This window comes from Ceratotherium simum, chromosome 9 (assembly GCF_057802395.1).
Source record: "Ceratotherium simum simum isolate JZ-2026a chromosome 9, ASM5780239v1, whole genome shotgun sequence".
Classification (NCBI taxonomy): domain Eukaryota; kingdom Metazoa; phylum Chordata; class Mammalia; order Perissodactyla; family Rhinocerotidae; genus Ceratotherium; species Ceratotherium simum.
In genome coordinates, this window is record NC_141908.1 from 67,025,214 (window position 1) to 67,050,240 (window position 25,027).

At 40.8% G+C, this 25,027-nt stretch overlaps 1 protein-coding gene across 1 annotated transcript; it reads right to left on the reverse strand.

The window, feature by feature from the left end:
* Positions 1-1,744: 1,744 nt before the first annotated feature.
* SLC40A1 (solute carrier family 40 member 1) lies at positions 1,745-23,569 on the reverse strand. Its single transcript, XM_004426725.3, has 8 exons — positions 23,216-23,569; positions 22,648-22,715; positions 17,533-17,692; positions 14,927-15,042; positions 13,527-13,653; positions 6,451-6,696; positions 5,016-5,663; positions 1,745-3,359 (listed from the first exon to the last, which is right to left on the reverse strand). Exons 1-8 carry the CDS (start codon positions 23,256-23,258, stop codon positions 3,046-3,048), a joined length of 1,722 nt encoding a protein of 573 aa, XP_004426782.1. The 5' UTR covers positions 23,259-23,569; the 3' UTR covers positions 1,745-3,045.
* Positions 23,570-25,027: the final 1,458 nt, after the last annotated feature.

The window sequence follows — 25,027 nt, forward strand, 5'->3', positions numbered from 1 at the left end:
CACTAGCCTGTTCTCAAAAGAACAAACTGAAGGTTTTGGCTACTCTTCTCCTATCATTTCAGTGGCATTTGAGGAAGAAGAGTGCATGAACATATGCACTCCATCGACTATCTTCGACTAAATAGTTGTCATCGGTAGCCCACACACGTATTTTGTTTGGCTAGAAAAGTGTTTTTGGTATTTTCAAATTAGTCGCCAGTGTTTAAGAATTTGGAAATTTAACACAAAACTTGAGATTCCCAGCTTCTCTGGAAAGATCAAAATATATGACAACACAGGGCCCACGTTCCTGCATGGCACTGGGATTGCTTACAGCTGTCCCTTTAGCCTGGATGCACCCTCCAGCCCCCACAGCCTGGCCACATCGTTACCTCCCCAACAGCGCCTCCAGCACCACGCTCCCTCTGGCATGTCTCTTGCATTGTGTTTTGTCTTATGGTAAACAGGAAAGTAATTTCTTACTTCTGCCTTTTTTTTTAAAGGAAGGGCAATGAGAAGAATACCAAGCAAACCAGAAGCAGCCTGCATGGAATAGAGAAGAGGATTACAAAACAAAGGTACAAGTGGGAACAAAATAAGTGACGCTTTTGTGAAATGCAATTACATGTTACATGAAGTATTTTCCTGTATCTAATCTTTTTCACTCATTTGGATTACCTAATCGACCCCGTAGATATTTGAGTCTGTCCCCGTTTAGAAACGCACCCAGACACAGACACACGTCATCTACCCCTGCCCTACTTCTATGCCTTAGGCCAGTAAACAGCGAAGCCTGTCCAGCCCAGCAGTGATTCTCCTCCACTTCCCTCCTCTTCCTGCTCTGAACAGTACTCTGCAAAGATAAGGGAGGCAGTTGTAAGAATTCCTACTAGCTTGCCAACTCCCTGCTCCCTCCTCCTACACGGGGCCTCTCGCTCTAGGCCCATCCATAGTCTGGCAAAATGCCCATATTAAGAGCTGAGACCTTCCTTGCTAATATGGCTCTACTCATTTTACAAGGTCACAGGCCTTCAATTACAGCTGCAAACACTCAGGGCAGATCTCCAACCCCAGCTCGACCCCTGTGGGAGGGCGCGGATGACCTGTACAAGACAGCAGCCAAACCTAACAGCGGCATCTACCATCTGCTCAAAGGCATGAGCAGATCAGTAGCTACAGGGTGATGCCAAAAGTTCTAGAGCTCCCAATTTTAGGGGAAAGAAAAGGAGCCTCTGATCAACCATGTCTGAGCCAAATCTGCATCCCCAGGACCAATCAGTTTGGGACATAGATCAAGTATTCAGCAAACATTTGCTGAATACAGAATGAGGGTCTCCTCTCTCTGGGCCATCAGCAGGAATCTGTCTTTAACTCTGTCATTGGTTAGATCCAACTTCTAGTAATACTACTACCTCATTTTATAATCCACAAAGCGCTTCCACACGACTTATTTGACTCAATCAGGAAAGTCATGAGGTAAAGCAGGGTTGGTTTTATAGTATTGTGTCCAACTTACAGAAGAGAAAATAGAACTCAGAGAGGTTAATGTGACTTCTTCAAGGTCAAAGAATGAGTATGGGCCTCATGTTTACCACATTTTTGTCCAAACCACCATAAACGAGACACATGAACAGGGATATAGCACTAAAAATTATGATTATGAAACTGTAGCCTTTTATAGAGAAAAAAATTCATTATCCAAAACAGATGTTCTGTAACAAAAGCAATATGAAATAAATGGGGAACACAATTCAGGAAAAAGAAATCAAGATTTTTTAAACGTTTTTATACAGAAATATTTCACAAAGATTTACAACAATAGCAAATCATTTTGTCATATTATAGAAAGAAGAAAAAGATTAAACCTCAAGAATAAAGAAAGTGCTCATAGCAACGTATTGCAGTCTCCATGAAAGTGCATGAACAGTTAAGGCAAAGTACCACGGTGGTACTGGCACATGGCAAAATGACTTGTAAAACAGTTTTTTTAAATATATACAAAAGTCTTTTTTTTTTCCCTCCATTCTTCTCAGACATTTGAAAGGGATACATTTATGAACAGTCTTGCTCTACAACTACGTAAAAATAACTCCTGGGTACAAAACAGTAAAAGTGAAAATTCTCTACCCCAGCGTGTTCCAAGTAAAATCAAATGATTTATGAAACAAAACCTTTCCAAGCCTGGGCTTGCTTTCTACATTTCACCTGCGAGGCTGGAAGCTAACTCCCTCATATTGAGACAGAGACCGTTAATGGCAGTGGCGTGAGTTAAATTTGCATCTTGGCCTTCTGTGTGACTCTGAGCTTCTAGTTTCCATGGACAAACTACTGGCATATTTGAAGTCATCAGACATTCACTGTGTTACAAATTTACAGCTTCGCTTCTACCTGCAGCTTACATGATAGCCATTTTATGAAGTGCTACATATGCTCAATACAATACTTTGCCCTGATAATAAAAATATGAAGGTGCTTTCTAACGTTAAACCATCAACCCTTTTAGAGAATTCTAGTTACATATTTTGTTTTTCCACACAGATATAAATCCCTTAAGATCAATAGGATTAATAAGGATAATACTGGTTATCAAACTTCAATCTTCATACTTGGAGCAGAATTTGATTTTTTAACATAACTGAGAATAAGATACCAAAAAAAAGTACATTAGCTAGATTTGAACAAGAGTGAGTTTTAGAGAAAACTGACATATCTGAATTCTGGTACAGATCATAAATATCTGCCAAAGAGTACCTTAATTCACATGACTAACCACTCTCTTCTGTAAAATTTTATCTACTCATGAAAAATAGGGAAAATCAGTATTGCCAGTTTAGTCTCCATATTGAAATTGAGTTTTTCTTTTCTGATTCTTTTCCCATCCTTAAATGTAAGGGAAATTAGCCAGCTCGTTACTGCTGACTTAGGTTTCCTAAACAGCTTTTAGCCCTCAAGGTATAGCTGTGGTAAAACAAGAAACACCCAGCCATTTACTGAAATTCTGAAGTACACAATAAGCACATGTGCTCGCTATAATCTAGTAACAGGGGCAGCAGCAGTTCAACTGTCTCACACAACAGATGTATTAGTTTGATTTTCATCCGTAACTTCTCTTACATCAGAACCACAGACAAAAAGCTGGTCGCCCAGACTTTTCTGGGCAAATCGGAAATACATGATGTGGCCCATTGCCACAAAGGAGACTGAAATCAATACGAGCAAGCCAAAAGCTTCAGGATTCGGAGCCAGGATGACCATGATGAAATGCAGAAGATCGAGAAGATAGTTCATGGAGTTCTGTACACCATTTATAATGCCTCTTTCAGATTCAATTACATTTTCTTGCAGCAACTGTGTCACAGTTAAATCAAAGGACCAAAGACCTATAATAAAAGATATTTGTTAAAGATTGCCGTTTAATTTACAGCTTTACATTTCAGATTTATAGATCTAAATCTGTTGACGTGCAAAACACACATTTTACCCCTATTACCTTAAAGTCCTATATATATATTCATCATAGCCTTACCTTAGAGAATTATTTTTCATTAATAAATATTGGGTTATTAGTGACTTCAAGAAATGATTTTTACAGCCATGAGACAACATCTACAAACTTACTTCTGTTTTTCTGTGATTATTCAGACTACAAAAAAGCAAAACTCTGATTTCAGGGACTTAATAAATCCTATTATAAGTACAGTATTTTTAAAGTTTAAAATGAATGGACCTAATATATTGTTGTGGTTAAAGTGTAAAGAAACTTGAAACCACTATTACATTTACTGCTTGGGTTCTAAAGCCCCTGCAATAAAGCTGTCTTGCTTGAATATTAATGTCTTTGATAAATGAATGAACTGCTTTGTATCACGAGATAAATATGGTTTCAAGAACGAATTGAAGTAGAGATAATTCATTAGTACTCTATTAATGATTACTTAAATTTCGCTTTGTAAGAAGTCTTGACATTGTGTTTCCTTCCAGGGCTATAAAATACATGTGTTTGGCAAAGTATACAATAAATACACATCAGCTAGAGAGGACCTTTCAAGGATTTTTTTTTCTAACTACCGTGTCTTTTTTTTATTTAAACCAAAAACTATCTTTTTTACCTTGTCCCATAGAAATATTCTCTAAATTATAATCCTTTTGGTAGAGTTATAGCAATATAAAGATTCTAAGTTACTAAATGTTAGTATAATTATTAGAGTTAATATCTTTTTAAAAAATTAATTAAATTACATTAAAAGAGGGGCTGGCCCCGTGGCTTAGCAGTTAAGTGCGTGCGCTCCGCTACTGGCGGCCCAGGGTTTGGATCCCGGGCGCACACCGATGCACCGCTTCTCCGGCCATGCTGAGGCCGTGTCCCACATACAACAACTAGAAGGATGTGCAACTATGACATACAACTATCTACTGGGACTTTGGGGAAAAAAAGGAGGAGGACTGGCAATAGATGTTAGCTCAGAGCCGGTCTTCCTCAGCAAAAAGAGGAGGATTAGCACGGATGTTAGCTCAGGGCTGATCTTCCTCACACACACAAAAAAAATTACATTAAAAGAGTAATACTGGGCCGGCCCTGTGGCTTGGTGGTTAAGTGCGCGCGCTGCGATGCTGGTGGCCCGGGTTCGGATCCCGGGTTCGCATCGAGGCACCACTTCTCCGTTCATCCTGAGGCCGAGTCCCACATACAGCAACTAGAAGGATGTGCAGCTACGACATACAACTATCCACTGGGGCTTTGGGGGGAAAAAATAAAATCTTTAAAGAGTAATACTTAAGATACCCATTTAGAAAAATTTTCAAGCCCTAAACATGTTTTAAGAAAATATACTTATAGGCACATACACACAAATATAGTTTTTTAAACTATAAAATGAAAATTTTATAATAAGACTGAATTATACATAAGGATAAATAGTGGATTTTGCTTAAGTTAACATTCAGAGACTATTTCAGATCATTTACTGTTGAATTCTCTGAACCCACACTGCAAAAAGACGCTTTAGTTCGTTAATATACAAAAAGAGATGCCTTACCGACTCTAGCAGCAATGACGCCTGCGAACAGCAGACTGACAGAGATAATGGGCTCAGATTTAAGACTCATCTCTGGGACAACACTAGCAGGATCAGACCCATTTGACGTGTACATTTCAGTTGTAAAGATTTCAGGTATTTTTGTAGTTGTGGTCAGTGGCTCTGCTTGAATGAACCTAGAACGGATATCTTGAAAAGGAGAAACAGACAAGTCCAAAGGGCTTCCAGGCATGAACACGGAGATCACACACAAGATCAAACAGGAAAGCTGTGCAAATCCTGAGATCAGACCAGTCCGAACCAGGCCACATTTCCGACGGAGCCAAGTGAAAGCCACAGTTCCCGTTATTCCAGTTATGGCTGATGCGCCCATCAAAATACTGAGGGTGGACCCACTCAGCCCCTGAGTGTAGGCGTACCCCGTGGTGATACAATCAAAGCCCAGGACAGTCATATAGAGGAAGGAAAGACCCATGCCCGCCAGAAACACCCGCTGGTTGTAATAGGAGATCCATCCATCTCGGAAGGTGCGGAAGGGCTCAGCCAGCTGGGAGGCACAGCTCTGCTCCTGCCCACGTTCAAGTTCATGGATGTCAGGCTCTTTCTCACCCATTAAATGAGTTCCCTCCAGGGGTTTTGGCTCAGTTTCTGTTAACAAAAGACACCACTATTTCATGGGAAAAAACAGCCAATTGCCTTATTCAGTATTTTTTCTTTTCTTCTTTCCCTCTTCCACGGGTACCCTTGGCTTCTACAATATAATATGTATTTCCTTTGAATAATCTAAGAATTCCAGCCAAGGAACAATCTTCAAGTAGCATTTATGTTAAATAAACAAAATACTATTGATACATCTCCCTCTCTCTCTCTCTCTCAGAAATTATACTCCTACCAAAGTAAATAATAGGGACACTCATCAGACAAAATATAATAATTGTCTGGGAAAACACAGTATCTTATTTTCTGGAGCCCTGTTAAGATCCCATTTTCCCAGAAGCCCAACCTCTTCTCTTCTTGGGAAATGCCCACCTTCATGTCCTCACCCCCCTCCACTGTCCTACATACGGCCTACAAATGACCATGTAATTCCCCTCTTGATAGACTCCTAGGAATTCTCTTGTTCTCCTTTTTCCCACTGTTTTCCCCATTCCTATGGCTGAACTTTACCCAGCCATCCCTCAATTAATTGTCCCTCTGTGTCTACTACTCACATTAAGGAAAAAGGCCAGGGGTCCCATTCCAACCCCTGTAAGTTCAACCCAGAGTTGTTCCTCAGACCCTCAAAAGCCTGGGTTTTGACTCACCAACCCAAGTGATATCACGCAGGCCTGCCATGGTATTAAAACCTGACATAAATTCAAAATAGTTTTGGTCTTCACCAACACTTAAGGTCTGAACATCAGAATAAATGGATTAATCATTGTGCTGAGTTTACCTTTGTGTAAATTCAGCTGTTTTAATTCAGCTTCCTCTACTTTAAGCGCAGCTTTCACAGCTAGAGCAGGCGTTTTCTGATACACCTTCCAGAGCAGAAAGTACTCCACACACATGGACACCAAATTCCATCCCGAAATGAAACCACAGCCAATGACAGTGGAGCCAAACGTCATAATCTGGCCAACAGCCATGGGGGCCAAGATGTTGGTTAACTGGTCAATCCTTCGTATTGTAGCATTCATATCTACAGACATAGGTGAAAGAGGCAGAAAAGTGTGCAAACCTATCAAAGAGAGACTACCCACTTACATAACACAAACTCATAAACCAAGAGTGTAGATTCCTAACAGGTAAGTTTCTAAAAGCTCTCTGTGAGTAAACCATTTTGTTAGAAAATCATTTGTTGTTTGGAGCAAGTCACATTAAATTTGCCTCAAATTGTGCTTCTCTCGGGAATGTATAAATTAGTCTAACATCAGCTTTTAAAATGAATACAATAGTGACTCTACATTCATTTTTTTCAACAAACATTTATTAAATGCCTATTATGTTAGGAGCCATTCTGGCACAATAACGAAAACGAAGAATATCCTTCCCCTTCTTCACGGAGTTTACATTCTCATGGGAAGAGAAAGACAAATAAATCAACAAGCATATAAATATACAGAATGTCAGATGTTCATTAAATATTATGGTAAAAAACAAAGCAGAAAAAGGGCATAGAGAGTGCTCAGGGGAAAGAGGAAATTTCACTTTTAAATATGGTGAGATCAGGGAAGGATTCACTGAAAAAATGAGAGCATCAAAATAAAGACATGAGGTGGTATGAGGCAAATGAGTGAGTCATGTGGATGTCAGTGAAAAGAGAATTCCAGACCAAGGGAAGTACAAAAGTCCTGGGGCAGGAGGAGCAGGCCCAGCGTTAGAGGAACAGCAAGAAAGCCAGTAGGGCTGGAGCAGAGTGAGGAAGCGAGGTGAGGAAGGGAGTGAGGTCAGAGAGAGAGGACAGAGTTGCCCAATCACATAGGATCTCGTGAACATTACATGGACTTCAACTTTTACACCGAGTGAGTCAGGAAGCCTTTGGAAGCTTATGAACAGAGAGGTGGTATAGTCGGACTTATAGTTTTAAAGGTTCATTTTGGCTGCTGTGTTGAGAAAAGACTCTAGAGTGAGGGTGAGAGGGGTGGAGGACAAGAGCAGAGACAAATAGACACAGGGGAGATGATGGGAGCACGAACCACTACAGTAACAATGGAAATGGAGAAAAAGATACTGAATATATTTTAAAGGTAGAATCAGAAAGATTTGCAAGCAGATTAGATATGGAGTATGAGAGAAAGAAAAGAATTAAGGATGACTCTAAAGTTGTTTTCCTGAGCAACTATTGGAAGGACAGAGTTGCTGCTTACTGAGAAAGGAAAGACTTCAGAAGAATCAGGTTGGTCAGAAGAACAAGCGTTTGGTTCTAGAGATGCTGATTTTGATAGGCCCGCTGACATTCAAGAGGCTTGCACATCAGGCAGTCAGTTAAATATGAGCCTGGAGTTGAGGGAAGAAGTGTGCGCCAGATTTGGAAGTCAGCTGGTTGATTTTTAAAGCAATGAGACTGGACGAGATCACCAAGGGAGAGAGTATAGACAGAGAAGAGACAAGGTCTGAGGACTGAGTGCTGGGCAGGCCAGCGTTGAGTCAGAAAGATGAGGAGGAACTAGCAAAAGAGGAGAAAAGTCAGGAGAGAGTGTTGTCCTAGATGCCAAGAGGTAGGAGTGTTTCAAAGAGGAAGGAGTAATCAGCGGGCAAGTACTACTGAAGGTCAAGAAAGATGAGCACTGAGAAGAAGCTCTAGACTGCTCACATGGATGGTACCGGGGACCTCAAAGAGAGTAGTCCGGTAGAGCAGTAAGGGCAAATGCCTGACTGAAAGTTGGTTTAAGAGACTGGTGCCAACTCCAGGGGCCACCGTTTATATTATATTTTAAGTGAGCGGCACCGCCTGGATTCACAATGTGAATGTTGCCCCCTGGCATTATGGAAAGCAAAGCCCTGACCACGGAAAGGAACTGGAAAGAGTGAGCACAGACATCTCTTTTTGTTAAGTTTTGCTGAAAAGGAGAACAAAGAAATAGGGTGGTAGAGGGGTAAAGACACGGATTTTTAAGAAGAGCAAAATTATAGCATGTTTACATGCTGCTGGGAATGATACAGTAGATAAGAAGGGTTGAAATCTGAGTCTACTGCACAAGTGCAAGAGTTGTTCTTACATAGGAGCACAAAGAATTCATCAGTGGTAACAAGAGTGTAGGCCACGTCTACGGTTTCAGGTAGGAAGTAGTGATGCGATGGTAGGAGCACATGGAAGCTCTCTTCCCATTTCTTCCATTTTCTCAGTAAAATACAAAGCAAGGTCATCAGTGAAAGTGAGGATAAGAGAGGAGGTATTGAATGCATGAGGAATAAGGAGAAAGTGAGACATAGTACTTCAGGAAAGTGGAAGAAGGAAGAGACCAGAGAAAATAGTATGATCATCTGGCAGCATGAAAGAGCTAGCTTGAACCCAGCGGTCAGGAACTTTAAGTGAGAACAGTGAGCAACGTTGTGCATTTTTCTCCAGCCATGTTCTACTGTGGAGAGTTGGATTTACCCAGGGTCTTATAACAGGCAAGTGACAAAAGGAGAGGAGGCCAAGTGAGCTGAGAGTATATGCTAGGAGGCAATCATGTGGTCAGAACGACTGAACTTGGAATTTAAGCTCCAAGGGAGACAAGAGGGGTCATGAACAGTGACAAGGTAGTAGAATCAATGACTTGTAGGTGCCATCCAGGTTGGAGGATTGTTGGGGCTGGGGTACCAGGAAGAGTGAGCTGGAAAGATAGGAGGTGGCAGTTCAAGACATGGATGCCTAAGATTGAGGTTCTGGAAGGGGAGGATTTAGTGTGATGGCAAGGTCCAAGGCATGACCATGGGAACATATAGCTGAGTTAGAGTGGAGGACAAAATGAATCAAGAAGAGAAAGTCAAGAAAACAACTACTTTCTCATTCTCTATCTCACAGAACAGAGTGAAAATTAACGAGACAAGTCCTTATCAATCATGTGCGGCACCTTAAGGGAAAAGGAATACATGACTAATAAGTACATTAACAGACAATTGCCTTTATTCCTTCTCTAGTTCTTCCTGGTCCTAAATTACCTTCCCATTAGTCCTATGAGTATAAATGCTTGTATGATAACAGGAGAACTTTGACATACTTCACCTTTCCCTTGAGAGGCAAAGGCAGTTTTCATCGATCTTACACGTGACCATTTTTGCAGGGGCTTCACTAACTTCCATCTGCCCCCCACTGATCAGTTTCCAACTCATATGCTAACAGAGAAATGCAGAATTGATCCAAAAAACTCAGTAATTTGAATCCAAAAATCAAGTACTAATGAAAATATACACTTGGATCTGAAAGCCCTAGAACAACAAGCAACTTACTTCAGTTAAAATGATTTGTTACTCTTTTACAACCTCAGCTTTCAAGTGCTCATGAAGCTTCCTAACGCCGATTTCTATCTTTTATATTATATTTAGGAAGTTAATAATGTTTAAGTGTAATGTAGTGTCAGAAAACAGCTTGTATTTTTCTGAATCAGAATGAATTAAATAATAATTTTTGAAAAAGACCTAATCATTTTCCTGGTAACAGGCAGAAGAATCAGTCCTCTGAATGTGCAAACATACCCTTTTCACAAATTTATATTTATTCTTATGCAAACACACAAATGTGTGCTCATTTAATTCCAATTTAACTGTTTTCAGCTACAGCTGTGGCACAGAACATGACATTAAATAACTACTTGCTATTATAAAGGCTATATTACATCTCATGGAATAATAATAAAAATCAGATTTGCTGAACAAATAGCAGCTAGCAGGTTTGTCTACCTCAAATACCAAATCAATTTTTAGTCAATAGAGTTCAAACAAGAAATTTATCTGCCATACTTGATCAAGCTAACCAGCAGATGTTTCTTTAGAACTGTGGATGAGAAAAACCTCAGAAGCTGTTAATAAAGAGTGATTAACAAACAAAAGAGGGAAAGAAAGAAAACAGGAGATGGAATAAAAAGTCTAGGAAAAGGAAATGAGTTTCAAGATTTGATAGCCTAAGGGTCATGGCTCAAGAGAATGTTTTAATAAAACACTCAGTCAAGTACCTAGCCAAATCAGTTAACAGATTAATTAACAATATTTCTGGGGGAAAACAAGACCTTTTCTGGAGCTGTCTAAACCAGATGGTAACAGCTATATTTTGGCCTGATGCCACTGAAATTCTAAAACTTTTTAACCTTTCAGGGAAAATTTCTCCTGTTCTTTACCCTCGGTGATATAATTTCCAATTTTCAAACCTGCTCTGAAATCGAGAAACACTGGGAAAAGGGAATGGGAGCAATTAGCATCCAGCTGACAACCTTTCCTCTGTATGCACACACCCTTCCCCTTCACACACATCCACACACACACACACACACACAGGTTCAGGCCCCGGCCAGTCCCCTGCTTGGGTTTCTATTAGCCTTTGCCGCCAACCTCAAAAATCAGCCTGCACAAACACAAATTATTCCCGACTGGAGCAGGTGCATCTGTGGACAGAGTCGCAACCTCAGCGGCACCCAAGGCAGCAGCTGGAGTCCCTTCCACATGTGCTCTTCCCCTTCTCTCTTCTATTTTTCCCTCATCCTCTCTTTTTTCTGTTCTGTAACTCTGCCTTATAGCAGAAATGGCACCAAGAACCCATGGTTAGACCCCGTGCTGACCCTCAGAACTAAGGAAGTTTCTGTATCCTGTTTTGAAGCATGGTTTTTAACTAATTTTGTAACAAACGCTGAGGTCAAAACTTGAGGAAAGACAACATGAAGGTTTTCCTTCACGAGGCTGCTAACCCGTGTGACCGGCTGCACACGAAAGAGCACCACTCACAAAAAGCTAACTCACGGTGGACAAGAGTGCCACAGGCAGCTTGCCTCACTTCTCACACCTGAGAAACTCCAGGAGGTTAGAAAATAGACTGGCTGGCCTAGATTCTTCCACTCTGCAATAGTTCCTAATATAAAGGACAGCTGAGAAATGGCCACTCGTATTCTTGTTGTTATTCTGGGTCATCACTTCATAGAAAGATCCCACAAGGTTACGTGGAATCTTTTTTTTTATTTTTTATTTATGTATTCAGACCAAATTAAGGATTCTGAGTAACTTTCTCTTACTTAGGACTTTTTTTTTTTTACATACTGTACAGACTTTACAGTCAAAATGAGAAATTCAGATAAGAGAATGAAAATCATTTTAAAAGCCAACTTTTTTCCCCAAATATATTCCAACAGATATATATGTGATCTATTTTCAAAATATATCCTTTTTTACCTTTTGAATTTTAAAACATGGACATGTATTACATACTTAAAATAGTATGTTAAAAAGAAAAAGTAAGAGAACAAGGAAAAAAACACGAAAAAGGGACAAAGCCTTATCCTATAGTTCAATGTGACAAAAAGAGATATGGAATTATTTCCTATTAGTAAATGATCACAGGAAGAAAAATTAATGGGAATCACTACTTTAGCTCCAGAGAGAATTTCCTGCAGCAAAGATTCACGGGGCTAAACTCATCCTACACACACAGTCCTCTAAAATCACTGTGGTATTTCTTTTTTTTTTTTTTAAACAGTTATTTTAATTTTATTTATTTATTTTTCCCCCAAAGCCCCAGCAGATAGTTGCATGTCACAGCTGCACATCCCTCCAGCTGCTATATGTGGGACGCAGCCCCAGCATAGCCAGAGAAGCGGTGCGTCTGTGCGCGCTGGGGATCCGAACCCAGGCCGCCAGCAGCAGAGTGCGCACACTTAACTGCTAAGCCACGGGGCAGGCCCACTGTGGTATTTCTATCTCAATTATAATACTGCTGCCACAAAGTGATGATTTAAGCAAATTCTTCTTTATCTTCATTTAGACCTTTCATAAATTTTGTTCCCTTTTTCTTACCATCTCTCCTCTATCTTTTTTTAACCACACAATCCAGTCAAAGTTGCTTGCTTACCCCACCGCCTAATCTTGTTTTCTGTGTCCTGGGATAAGCTATTTAAGACATCAGGAACGGTTTTCTTGTCTGTCGGGATGGTTGGGCAATGTGTTTGTGATTCTCATTATCTCAATGACCAGCAGAGTTGATTCAGCTGATCTGTTTGGTAGATAGGGATAGCCTTCCTCCTTTACCCTTGGTAATTATCAATCCCATTTGTGTGTGTGCGCTGATGGGGGCAGGTAGGGAATATTGAGTGAGGTAGGTTATTCTGAGCCCAAGTAACATTGATGTAATAGGACATGTTGCCTTGTAAACATTCTTCAGTCTTTCTTTGGCCTCTTGTACATGTTTCCAATGGACAACTAAGATCATAAGCTTCTTAAAAACCATATTCAGTCCTCTATTTCTTTAGTATTCATAACAGCAATGATACTACATCATGTATAATGTAATAAAAGTCATAGATTATAACTTTAAAGTTGAAGAAGTTAACTTCTAGAGTCTCTCCTAGAATTAAGTTGTTTCCATTTGGTTTGGAGAAAAATAATATCCACAATATGACCAGTAAGTACTGGTAATAATACCCATAGTATGACTGATAAAATCCCATGTCAGATTTCCACTGTTCTAAGTAGTAAGTAAACATTTAGAAACAGTTAATAGAAGAAGGAAGGAAAGGAAGGAGAGAGAAAGAGAGAACAAAATAACGAAAGAAAGAAAGAAAGAAAACTCGAAAGAAAGAAAACTCAAAAGAAATGTTCTTCAATTTGCCAAGTTTGCATAGAATAAAAGAGAAGTTCACTACCCTATATATTAACTTCATAACAGTGAGATAAATCTTTGCACAGAGACTGATAATGTGGTAAGATAATGTGGTAAACTGTGGTTTCAGTTTATTGTTCTTAAAAAATACCCAGAAAAAAAAAGGTTTAAGCCTCATTTATTACCACTGATTTAAACTGAATCCTAATATAATACACTTAGTTGAAAAGAGAAAACCAAATTACCTGCTAACTTGCTTCTGTCTTCTCCTGCAACAACAACAATCCAATCCCTCTGGATTGTGATTCCAGTCGCAGTACTGGCCAAATTTGCAATGTTTGCAATAGTGATGATCAAGATATAGCAGGAAGTCTAAGGAATTACAGGTCAAAGTTGAGTTAAAATGTCAGTTTTACAACACCATACCTACCTCACGCTACAAAGTAGATTAACATTGTCTTTGGTGGCATACTTTTGATTTTAATTTCATTTCATAAATCATAAGAAATATTTTACTTTGTAGACATGAAACAATAAATACCAGTGGTCAAGTTAAAGGGCATAATATCTTCCTAATCTGTATCATCTGTAGTACACATAATACAAAAATTACAGTGGTCACATGCACATTTACGTGACACTGTTATCATAAAGTGTTAACATAAGGGTAGTTTTTAATTTTCCCCAGAAATATCTCCTTTGGAAAAAACAACAAAGGGGAAGTGAGAAGACTTGTATTTAAGTCCGAGTTCCAATGCTTTCTAGTAGCATGACAATGGTGATCAGCTAACATCACTTTGTCTTAGTTTTTTCATCAACAAAACAAAGGGAATAGACCAAAAGATTTCTACTGTCCTCCTGGCTTTGAAACTCTACAATATCAATCCAAATATACATAAGAAGATTCGATAGCGACATCAAATCCATTGTTTTCCACCACACCCCATCTCTCTCCTATTTCCATCAAGCTATCATGAAATCACAGTGTGACAAGTTACCTAGTCCATGTCCCCAAAGAGAAATACCAATTATTGGAGGAACACAAGCACGATTGATTAATATGTATATGGATAACCTTTCTCATACAATGTGGACAAATTATAGGTTAATACTAATGAACTGAAAACTAACAACTGAATTATATAATAAACTCTTAGAAATGCCTTAAAAAACAAATAGGAAAAAAACCCAATAGGACAAAATTTAAATTCAAACAATAGTTAATGAGTGCCTTATTATGGGCAAAAAGCCAAAAACAAAACAAAACAAAATCTGTAGGGGATATTAAAGTAGACACAGAGACCAATATTAAAAGGTCCCATTGGCAAAAAGACACTCCCTAGCCTCAAAGGGTTTTCATCTTTTATCACCACCAGATGTTCAATCTTCTGGTGGCGTAGTGGTTAAGTTCACACACCCTGCTTCAGCAGCCTGAGGTTCACGGGTTCAGATCCCAGGCATGGACCTACACACTGCTCATCAAGCCATGCTATGGTGGTGTCCCACATATAAAATAGAGGAAGACTGGCACAGATGTTAGCTCAGCAACAATCTTTCTCAAGCAAAAAAAGGAAGATTGGCAAGGGATGTTAGCTCAAGGCCAATCGTCCTCACCAAAAAAACAAGAATCTCACTGAGAACTTACAAGAACCCATCCATGGTACATGGTCAGAAGCTCATCTTTATGTAAGAAAACCATCATCAGGATGATTCCACACAGGATGACTGAAACATTCTGTACCACCAGCGAAGTCTGGGCCACTGTACAGAGGGAGAAATAAAGTTTTCACTACACCAAAATATCTCAATGGAGCTGTTTTGATCCACACATCATTGCTCTACTATATTAATGCATATGCAAATTACTACAAAAAAAAAACACACCTGAAATAAATCTTGCCTCAACTATTTCCAGTAGGACCCAGCAGATCACACCAGACCAGTAAAACCTGCAGCTACAATGATGAAGGACCCACAATTTTTTCTCTGTCACTTGAAGCCATTCAACGAATGACCACATTTTCATTTAGTTTATTGTCTCGAAAGTTTACTGTCATGAACAGAACTGTATTACATAGACAAGACTCATCTCTCAGCTCTTGTTGCTTAAGCTAAAATAAGAACATGGAGGAGGTTACAGAGGAGGTTCAAGAAGAGGTCATGGAATCCACAACCTCCTACACGGTAGGCTGAATCTGGTGAGAGAAGAGGGTGTGGATAAATAGGAAAGACACGTAAAAATCTGCCAAGAATAAAGCAGAAGTGTGTTCCTTTTAGCATATTAATGCTATGTGCCATTGCTATGAAATTCTAAGCTACACCTTCCCTCACAGAAAATGCCTACTTTCTCAGAGTGAGGCACATGTAGAAAAAGGTGCTGGAGTAAGGACAGGTAAGTATACCAGGTAAGGACACCTTGTAGTCTTTTCTCTGCCACTCCCTAGGGTAGACAATCTAGGACAGGAGAGCTAATGTCTCTTATGTCTGTGTCTATAAGATTAGGATAATAATACATACCTGCCTTCCTTACTTTATTAGGGAGGGTCATTATGATGCTCGGGGTCATTATAATGCTCAAATAAAATATTTACGAAAGCACTTTGAAAAATACAGAGAGTTATATATGTAAGGTATAATTACAGCTCTTGTCTTCAAGGACAGTATGGCTCATTCTGGCTTGGACGGTCATATCAAAGCCTCAAGACAAAACAAACTGCTTTCTGAAATCCCAACATATAACTCATTCTTTCAGCGCACAAGAATTAAATATCAACTGAATGAGGTTCTTAGCTTTCAGGACCCCACAGACCAGAGGAAGGACAGACATGTGAACACATAATCGTAAGAGTATAAGTGCAAGAGCAGAGGTATTAACAAAGCCTCACGGGAGCCCAGAGGAAGAAAGGGTTAACTCAGCCTAGAGACATCAGAGAAGATTTTCATGGAGGGTGACATATGTGTTGATTACATAGGATAAGTGGGAGATTGCTCTCCCACTACACTCCTCTTTATCCAACTCAACATTCTTTCCTAACCTATGATTTCAGTGCTCAACAATCATAAGGCTAAAGGTCTCTATGTATAATATTCCTATGTTCCTATGTATAATGATGTAAATAACTAGGAATTTTTTTCTAGGATACAAAACTGTTTTCTATTTGTATTTTGGTCTATCCATTCTCAAAAGAGAAAAATGTCCATCTTGATCATCTTACTAATAGCATCAAGTCCTAGAATTAGATAATCCAGTTGCTCTCTATCCAGAGGCAGTCATCCTGCACTGAAAAAAACTAATACCTCCATCTCTCCCCAGTGTCTGAGAAAGACATGGCCAGGTCTTGGCATTATCAACTGAGCAATTCAGGAAAATTTTGCCCTGAATTATTATTATCCACATTGCTCTTATATGCTGAATAACTGAACGGCTCAATCACTTTCTCTGTTTCCTATACAAAACTTAATCATTTCAGTACTAATGCTCTAGAATAAACGTCAATAAATCATAATTTCTTCTTTTGCCTCAAAAATTTATAATTTGGGGGCTAGCCCAGTGGCACAGTGGTTAAGTTCACATGCTCCGCTTTGGTGGCCTGGGGTTCACAGGTTCAGATCCCAGGCTTGATGGCTCTGCTCATCAAGCCATGCTGTGACGGCATCCCATATACAAAATAGAGGAAGAGTGGCACAGATGTTAGCTCAGCAACAATCTTCCTCAAGCAAAAAGAGGAAGATTGGCAACAGACGTTAGCTCAGGGCCAATCTTCCTTACCAAAAAAAATTTATAATTTGGCTCTCTGTGATTTAGACTCACATATTGTCTCTTGAATCTCTGGTTTTCAACTCCCCTACACACCCCTCTATATGAAATACAGTAACCCAGAGGACAGATGGTAAAGCTGACCCAGGAACATCATACTAAACGGACTCCAGCGCAAGTCCTGGTTAGAAAAGATGCCAGAGTTAAGCAAGCGTTTAATGTTTAACATGGTTCTCAGAAAAGTGCTAAGGCTAATCATTAACATCTGGAATTTATGAATAGCCAAAGACACAAATAAAAAATCCATAAGCTCAATATCTTGGCATCCCAACTGTGTACAAGAGCCCCAGGACCCTCCATGTAGAGGTGCTGCCACCCAGCAGCCCATCACTAAGGTGTGGCATGCAGACGCGCACTGGGTTAGTCACAGTGGTTTCTCTCTAGTGCAGGCTCTGGTCCCAGGAACACAAAAGCTTAGTTATAACACCACTCACCTTTAAGTCTAGCATTCTTATCCACCCAGTCGCCAATGATGGCTCCTAGGACCAGGACAGACCCTGCCACCACCAGCCCATAGACTGCAGTCAAGAGGAGGCTGTTTCCATAGAGCTCTACCAGGAACACAGACACTGCAAAGTGCCACATCCGATCTCCCTTGAATAAGAAGAGAAGAGAAAATGTTTTGATGAAATACTTTTAGTTTCTAGTCAATTATACTCAGGAAGTTGTTTCCTTATCAAAAGGTCACTTTCCGGCTACCTCACGTGAATTTCAAAGTCAACAATTCCTCTACAAATTGAATACTGGTCAGGTGTTAAAACTGTTCACCCTGGCACAATGGAAAATATTCTTGCCCAATTACTAAGTAAACTCGAAAAAGCATGATATTAATGAAACACATATACTCCTTATCATTCTAGACAAAACGCAGTTTCCAGACTCAAGAAGGTTTTTTGAGACAAAACCTGTTTCCTTTTGTGTTAGGTTTCCACCCAGGCCTGGAATTTACTATCCTGATTTAAGAGGCATAAAGGAGTTTGCTACTGAACCAGAATGAAACTACAGTATAGTTCACAAACATTAGTATGCCTTGAAAGTCAAGAAGAAGCCAGTTTCCCAATTTGTAAAATTATAAGAATGGACTATATGATCTCTAAAATTTCTTTTACCTCTAAAATTCTAAAATCTATGCTCTATTTGACAAATAAATTTCAAAGTCATAAAATAGGAGGGCAGTCAGAAAGATGAAATTAATATGGGGAAATTCTGGTACCACATGAATGAAGATGTCAGAAATAAATGTATAAGCAAGTAGTTATTTTAACACAATACAGATGGGTTTTGAAAGGGGGGAAAAAACTACTTATTTCTTTAGTCTAGAGTATACAGGGAATTTTGGAATTCATTAGTGCAAAATGTGGAATAACAGAAACTTTTAAATAAGTCAGGTAAATTAACATGTAAGAAATCTATAATGGACCTTCTTAAGAGATTTTAGGTTCCATCTCTGACTTTATGAGGTTAACATAAAACAGAACAGTTCTATTATAGCCCATCCCTGGAAATCACTACAACAAACTAAACTCCCGGGATGGATTTGACCCTATGTGGAAGTATCACATCACACCACACTCCTAGTCCTTTCCAAAGTCTCGTAACATTTTCCTGATACATTTAATGTATCAGCAGCAAAGTATTATCCTGATATGTAAACTGATTTTAAAATTTAATAAAGCAAAGACAACAACCTTATCCATTCAAAACTTAAATGGACACACGTACACAGTAGCAATTGTTTACAATACACTTCATGTAGACCAGTATTTCTCAAATGAAGGTGATTTTACCCTCCAGGGATCGCTTGGCAATGTCTGCAGCTGTTTTGGGTTGTCACAGCTGTGGGGTGGTGGGTACCACTGGCATCTACAATGCACAGGACAGTCCCCCACAACAAAGAATTATCCAGCCCAAGATGTCAATAGTGCCAAGGTAGAGAAACCTTGGTGCAGAGGATTATGAACATAATTTAGAACACAATTCAAAAGTCACATAAGATTAGGGCCTTGGAGGATAGGGGTGGATATGGTCAAGTAAACATTAAAACAAACAAACAGGCACTGGAAGCACCATGTTTGAATGACTGATTCTCACTTGATGGCCTGGAATGTGAGCTCTAGAACCTTCTGCCCTCTCAACCCTCAGCCCAGCACCCGGCCCAGAGCAGATACAGAACAAATAGCTGTGGAATCAACTAAGGAGTGGATATGCAGTGGATCCCAGTTGTGAATGAGTAAATAGAGAATAAGTGACAAAAACTAGACTGATTCATAAACTATATTGTTCTGGTACATTAGATTTGTTCCATGAATGTTCAAGAAATTTGAGGATTAATCAGTACCATAATTAATATTTCTGAGACAGCGTTTTTTTTTAAGTTTGCTTTGATAATAGAAAGGTTTTCCACTTTAAGTAGGAATTGTTTAAATTTCAAATACCATTGTACTAAATGATTAAAAACGTTTGATACACATACAATTTGTTTGAAACCAGTAAAAAGACAAGTTTATACATTAAGATAAAGAGATCAATAAGAATAACAAATTAAGCTGTTTTCTCAATCTTTAACATGAGAAGCAAATTTACATTTGATGAGAATGAAATGGGATGGGAAAAGGGGAGGTACTTGATCCTAATCTCCATTCCTCTGAAAAGCTTCCAAGCAAAAGACAACAATACATAAATGCCCCAAATGAGAGGCTGCCTCCGTGAGTGAATTTCCTCTCTTAACACGAAAAATAAGAAATATTATTCTACTACTATTGCTTCTTTCTTTGTTTTTTTACTCCTATCTTTTTTCCAAAAGAATTTGTTTTGGATTCCTCTAGAGCAGCCCATCAAAACGAGTGCTCCTAAGTGAATGTTTTCTCTCTTGCTTATCCCTGTATGGCAGGCCACTTCCTGGATGGAGACGACGAAAACAGCTCCAATTACCCCAATTTCCAAAGGGTTTAGGCTTTAAGAAGCAACAGATTCTACGCTTACAAAGCCCAAGAATCGGCTAATGTCTAAGGAAACACTGACCAAATGCAAGCCCACCCATTCCTTCCTTATGGCCGTTTCCTGCCCTCCCACGTGCTCTCACCATCCTTTGATGATTTGTTTACATATCCATCTACCTCCAGCGGACTGAGAGCCAAAGGCCAGCTGAATATCTGTGAATGAATGATCACAGTCATTAATTCACTTAAGACTTATTGAGAGGCTACTATGTACCCAACACTATTGCAGGCCCTAGAAATTCAGCAGTGACAACATCCAAGGCCCATGCTTTCACGGAGCTTGCATCCCAGTGAGCAGAGACCAAAAGACAAATTTGGAATAGGTCAGGGTATAAAGACTATGAGGAAAAATAAAATAGGGTGGGGCAGGAAGGTGGCATTTTGCAGGAGGTTGTCAGAGACCTCTATGAGCAGAGACCCGAGGAAGTAAGGCTGGAGCCATACAGACATCTGGGGGATAAATGGAGACAGCCCACAGGATAATGACTTAAGATATAAACAACCGGCCACCCTTTTCCACTGCCTTACACTGTTAGTTATCTTTTTGTGATTAGGTATATTTTTTAAAGCCCATACTAAATTATATTATAAGCTCCTTGACGACAAGATCCACTTCTTACAGTACTTTGTAATCTGATAGTATAGAGTTAAATGTATTGATTCTCTGGCAGAAATGAAGTCAGAAACAAAAAGCATTCAACCCTACACAAATCTAACCTGATACAACCTTCTACCCTAACACCTCTACATTTGGTGTATAGGAAACCATGATGTGGCAGAGTTGGCAGAGGAATGCACAGACAGATAGGTATACATATGTATATATATATATATACAGAAGCACACATATTTTGTTGTAATAAAATCAGGCAGAACGTCCAATGGGAGACAAAACTCAAAAGGTAAAATTATCTAGAGCGAGAGAGCATTCTTTTGCACTCCTTTGGAAAAATAAGTAAAAATCCACTAGACCTTATATGGTTGTAGTTGCTGTTTTCGTTTTTATTTTTTTAATCCAACTTGCCCACAAGTTAAGACTTTGCTCAACTTAGTGTAAGATTGGCGTAAACATCTGTCACTTTTCTTGTGGGACTTTTAACATGACAATAAAAAATCCTCCTGGAACAACACAGTTCCACTCTTTTGGCAAATCTACCCTCCCAACCTAATAAAGGTCACATAAACCTTCAACTTAATCAGTATTTGGAAGTGAGGCACTTTCTTCCCCTAAGAGATAGGTCCAGACCACAAGAGGAGAATTTCAGACTCTTTCACTTATTATTGGTTTTTTTAATACTTAATACGTACTGAATTAAATTAGAAGAACAAACCATTGGTTTAGATTAATTAAGGGTAGTTTCACTAGATTTCTACTTAGAATCATCAGCTATTGGAAATGAAACAAACACACCAATTCCACTTTGTTTACATATATTTGCAGAGTCATCCCCGTCTCCGCCTCTGGGGCGATAGGAGCTGGCCTTTCTAAAAAACCATCTTTGAACTGCTATTTCTTAAAGAGCTGATAACCTAACTTAATAATTTCCCAAGGGCAGGGGTACAGATTTCCTCATACAAGTTTGCATTCATGTCTTAAAGATGATCCAATAGAAGTTTCCAATTTAAACTTTAAAATTTAAAAAGAAAATAACATTCACCAAACTTACTCTCAAAATTTCTTCTCCTTACTTATGGTTCTTTTTAATTAAATATCATATATGAGGCATGAACAGAATACACTCAGATTTACTGCTTTTAAACAATAAGAACAATTGTTTAATTTTAAAGATTCTAATCATCGTTAATTAAATACACATCCAGTGTCTTTTGGGGATTATTTTTGGGGGGGGGGGGGGACTCATGAAGGCACCCAGGCCCAAGGAAACACTGGGGCTCTTCCAAGACCACATAGGAATTCAGAGGGAGAATTATGAATCAGTTGCTGATTTTCATTGGATGACGGTTTTTAAGACAGCCTGAGATGCCCCCACAAGTATCTACCTACAGATAACATTTTAAAATTTTAGAATTTTCACCACTCAGATATTTGTTCTTGGGGTCAATTATATTTAAATTAATCTTAGAATGCTATTTTTAGCCTAAGTCAGTCACTCCACTATTCCACTGTATTTTCGTAGTGCAGCATGCTGGAACTTATACTTTTACCAAAAGGAGAAAATAAAGAAATATCTTAAAATGTGAAGAAATAGAAAGTATACGACATATCCATTTTTAGTAGCAGATATTACCATTTATTAAGCCTAGTAATGTAAAATACAATTTACAAACAACATAAATATTCCTGTCATTGTCAATCCAGTCTTTGGATGGTTGTCAATCTACATAAATTATGATAACCTGATAATTAAATAGCATTTACTAACACTTATGGGAAAATATCTTTGGTGAAAATAACTTGTTCGTTAAAGCATGTGTATTTGGATGATTTATTTCTTTAGCTGCACGACAAAACTGGAAGATGACTTAATACCACTGGCCCGAGAGAAAGGAAACAAGAAATTGTGCAAGTCTGTTGTAAGAATCACTTACCCAAGTAGAGAGAGAATGACAAAGGTAGAGAAGAAATTTTGCAGAGGTCAGGAAGTTTGCTACGGATCCTGCAAGGACACACGGGGGGGAAATAAAAAGCATGTTTACTCACTTGAGTGAGCTGAGGTTGGAATGTTTATTTATTTGCTCTTATTAAACATGATTATTAAAAACTACTTTGTGGGACAAACCACGTACATTTTATCAAGTCACCTAGGTATCGATGCGTCGAGTTTACTTAATACCAGTCACTTAAATTCAGCACGACCTATTGGTCAATAACGGCATAACTTCACATACAGTGAAGAAAGCTCGTTTCAACATTCCTTAACTCCATTTTTTTTAACAAGGCAATCCAAACCGCCCAGTCTACGCCATCCTTGCCTGTGTGCAAGCCCCTTTCCCACAGCTTGAAATTCGTTTCTTCCTCAACCCGCCCCCGCCCCTCGCCAAAATATGAGTCAAATGGGCTACAAAGCACTCTAGTCTACAGCTGAGCCACAGTCCTCCAAAACCTGCGTGGAGCTGCTGGTCTCCACCGCCCACCACATGCATTCGGTCAACTCACCACAGCATCCTCCCTGGTCGTTTTGCCCTCTTGCCCTGGTCATGACACCCGGCGTCCCCCGCTTGCTCTTCTGCTGCTACTGCTGCTGGAGCTGCTCTTGCTGAGGTGCTTGTTAATCGGAGTGCAAGGAACTGCAGAGAGCACCGCTAAAAACACAACAGCCTGTGCAAAAAGACCCCAACGAGACTAGGGCAGAAAACAAAAGAAAAGGGTCCGGGGGGGGTCTTCTTTTGGTCTTCTTTCCAAACTTAGCTAACACTGTAGCTGAAGTTGGAAAGGCAAAGCCTTATGGAAGCGGGTGGGAGGCTCCGCAGGCCCTCCGAGCCGTGCCGGGTGCCCCAGCGCCGCCACCGCCGCCGCCGCCGCGGCGGGCCCGGCCCAGCTCTTATACCCGGCCGGGGGCGGAGCTCCCTCCCACCGCCCGCTCGGGCCGCCCCTCCCCTTCAGCGCCCCCGGGCGTCCCCGCCGCGCGAGGCCAGGCGCCCGCCGCCCCCGCGCCTGTGCCGCCCCCCACGCCCTGCCCAGGAGGAGTCGCCGCCCGGGGCGCTAGCGTCCGGCTGGCCGCAAAGAGCCAGCGCGGCCTGCGGGGACCTGCGCCTGGCGGACTCCGCTCGCCGGGTTTTCCCGGCCCCCGGGAAGCCGCGAGGGAGGGATCGGGGAGGCCGGGAGGGGACGACGGCGCGCAGAGCCGGCGGGGCGGCGGGGAGAGCGGGTGCGCAACGCCGAGCGGCAGGTGCGGGAGGGAAGCGCGTTGCACCGGCTACCTGGCCGTTCCTTCCCGGGAGAGGGCGGCCGCCGAACGGCTCCAGCCCGGGCTTGGGGATAGGGGATTTTTTTTTTTTTAATGAAAATCATTTTTAATAGAGGTATCTAAATAAATATAATCCGTGTCGCCGAGGCCCCTTTCCTGGCCTTCCCATTCCGGCCCGCCTGCAGCAGAGAATATTTTTTCTTCCCAGGACTGCATAGCGGGGCTGCGCTCAAAGCAGCAGAATCAAAGGGCAGGAAGAGGCGCAAAGATCAGAGTGGAGCCCTCTCCAGAGGAGTAAACGGAGGCTGGGAAAGGTCGGGACCCGCAGCGAGTTAGGGACCCACCCCCAGCCCAGAACTCGGGTCCCCAAATCCTTCCTGGAGATGCAGCGAGGAGGAAGCAGCCCAAGCATTTCCCTCCCCCATCCTTCATTCTGCCTCTGCACCCTCTCGCCCCCGCCCCCACCTGCGCGTCCCTTCCCCACTTCCCCTCCAAATGCCCCAGGATCTGATAGGCAGTTACCAGGAATACCGGTTATTCCAGTTGTGACCCTGGGTCTGTCCGTGTCCAGATAAAGCCATTCGGTGGCCTCCTGGGGGAGCAGGTGAATGACTCTAAAGAACACCAGACATAAGCCTTCCATGACTTTTCCACTCCCCCACCCACTCGCTCTCCCTACCCCCGCCCCGCTGTGCCCAAACTCCTGGGGCATACCATCCCCCATGGCCAACCGGTTACCTTACCGTTCTCAATCTCGGCAAAACCCCAGGAGTGGATCCTACACATTGAAACTCCAACCAGATTCCACACCTCGAGCACAGGCCGGACTGACACCCAGTAGTGAAGGGAGACACGCATGAATATATGGCCTGTATCTGGACTCCCAATCAGGAGCCCCACAGGTCGAGGGCGGATTCGGTTGGGATGTGGTCTGGAGGGCAGAGATAGGGGATTTACAGTTTAGCTACTGCTGTTAACTGCTTGTCTCCTTTTTAAGCCCTCTTTTTTCCTTTCTTTCCACAACGCTGTCAAGTCCTTTCTCTTCACTCCTAGAGAGGTTT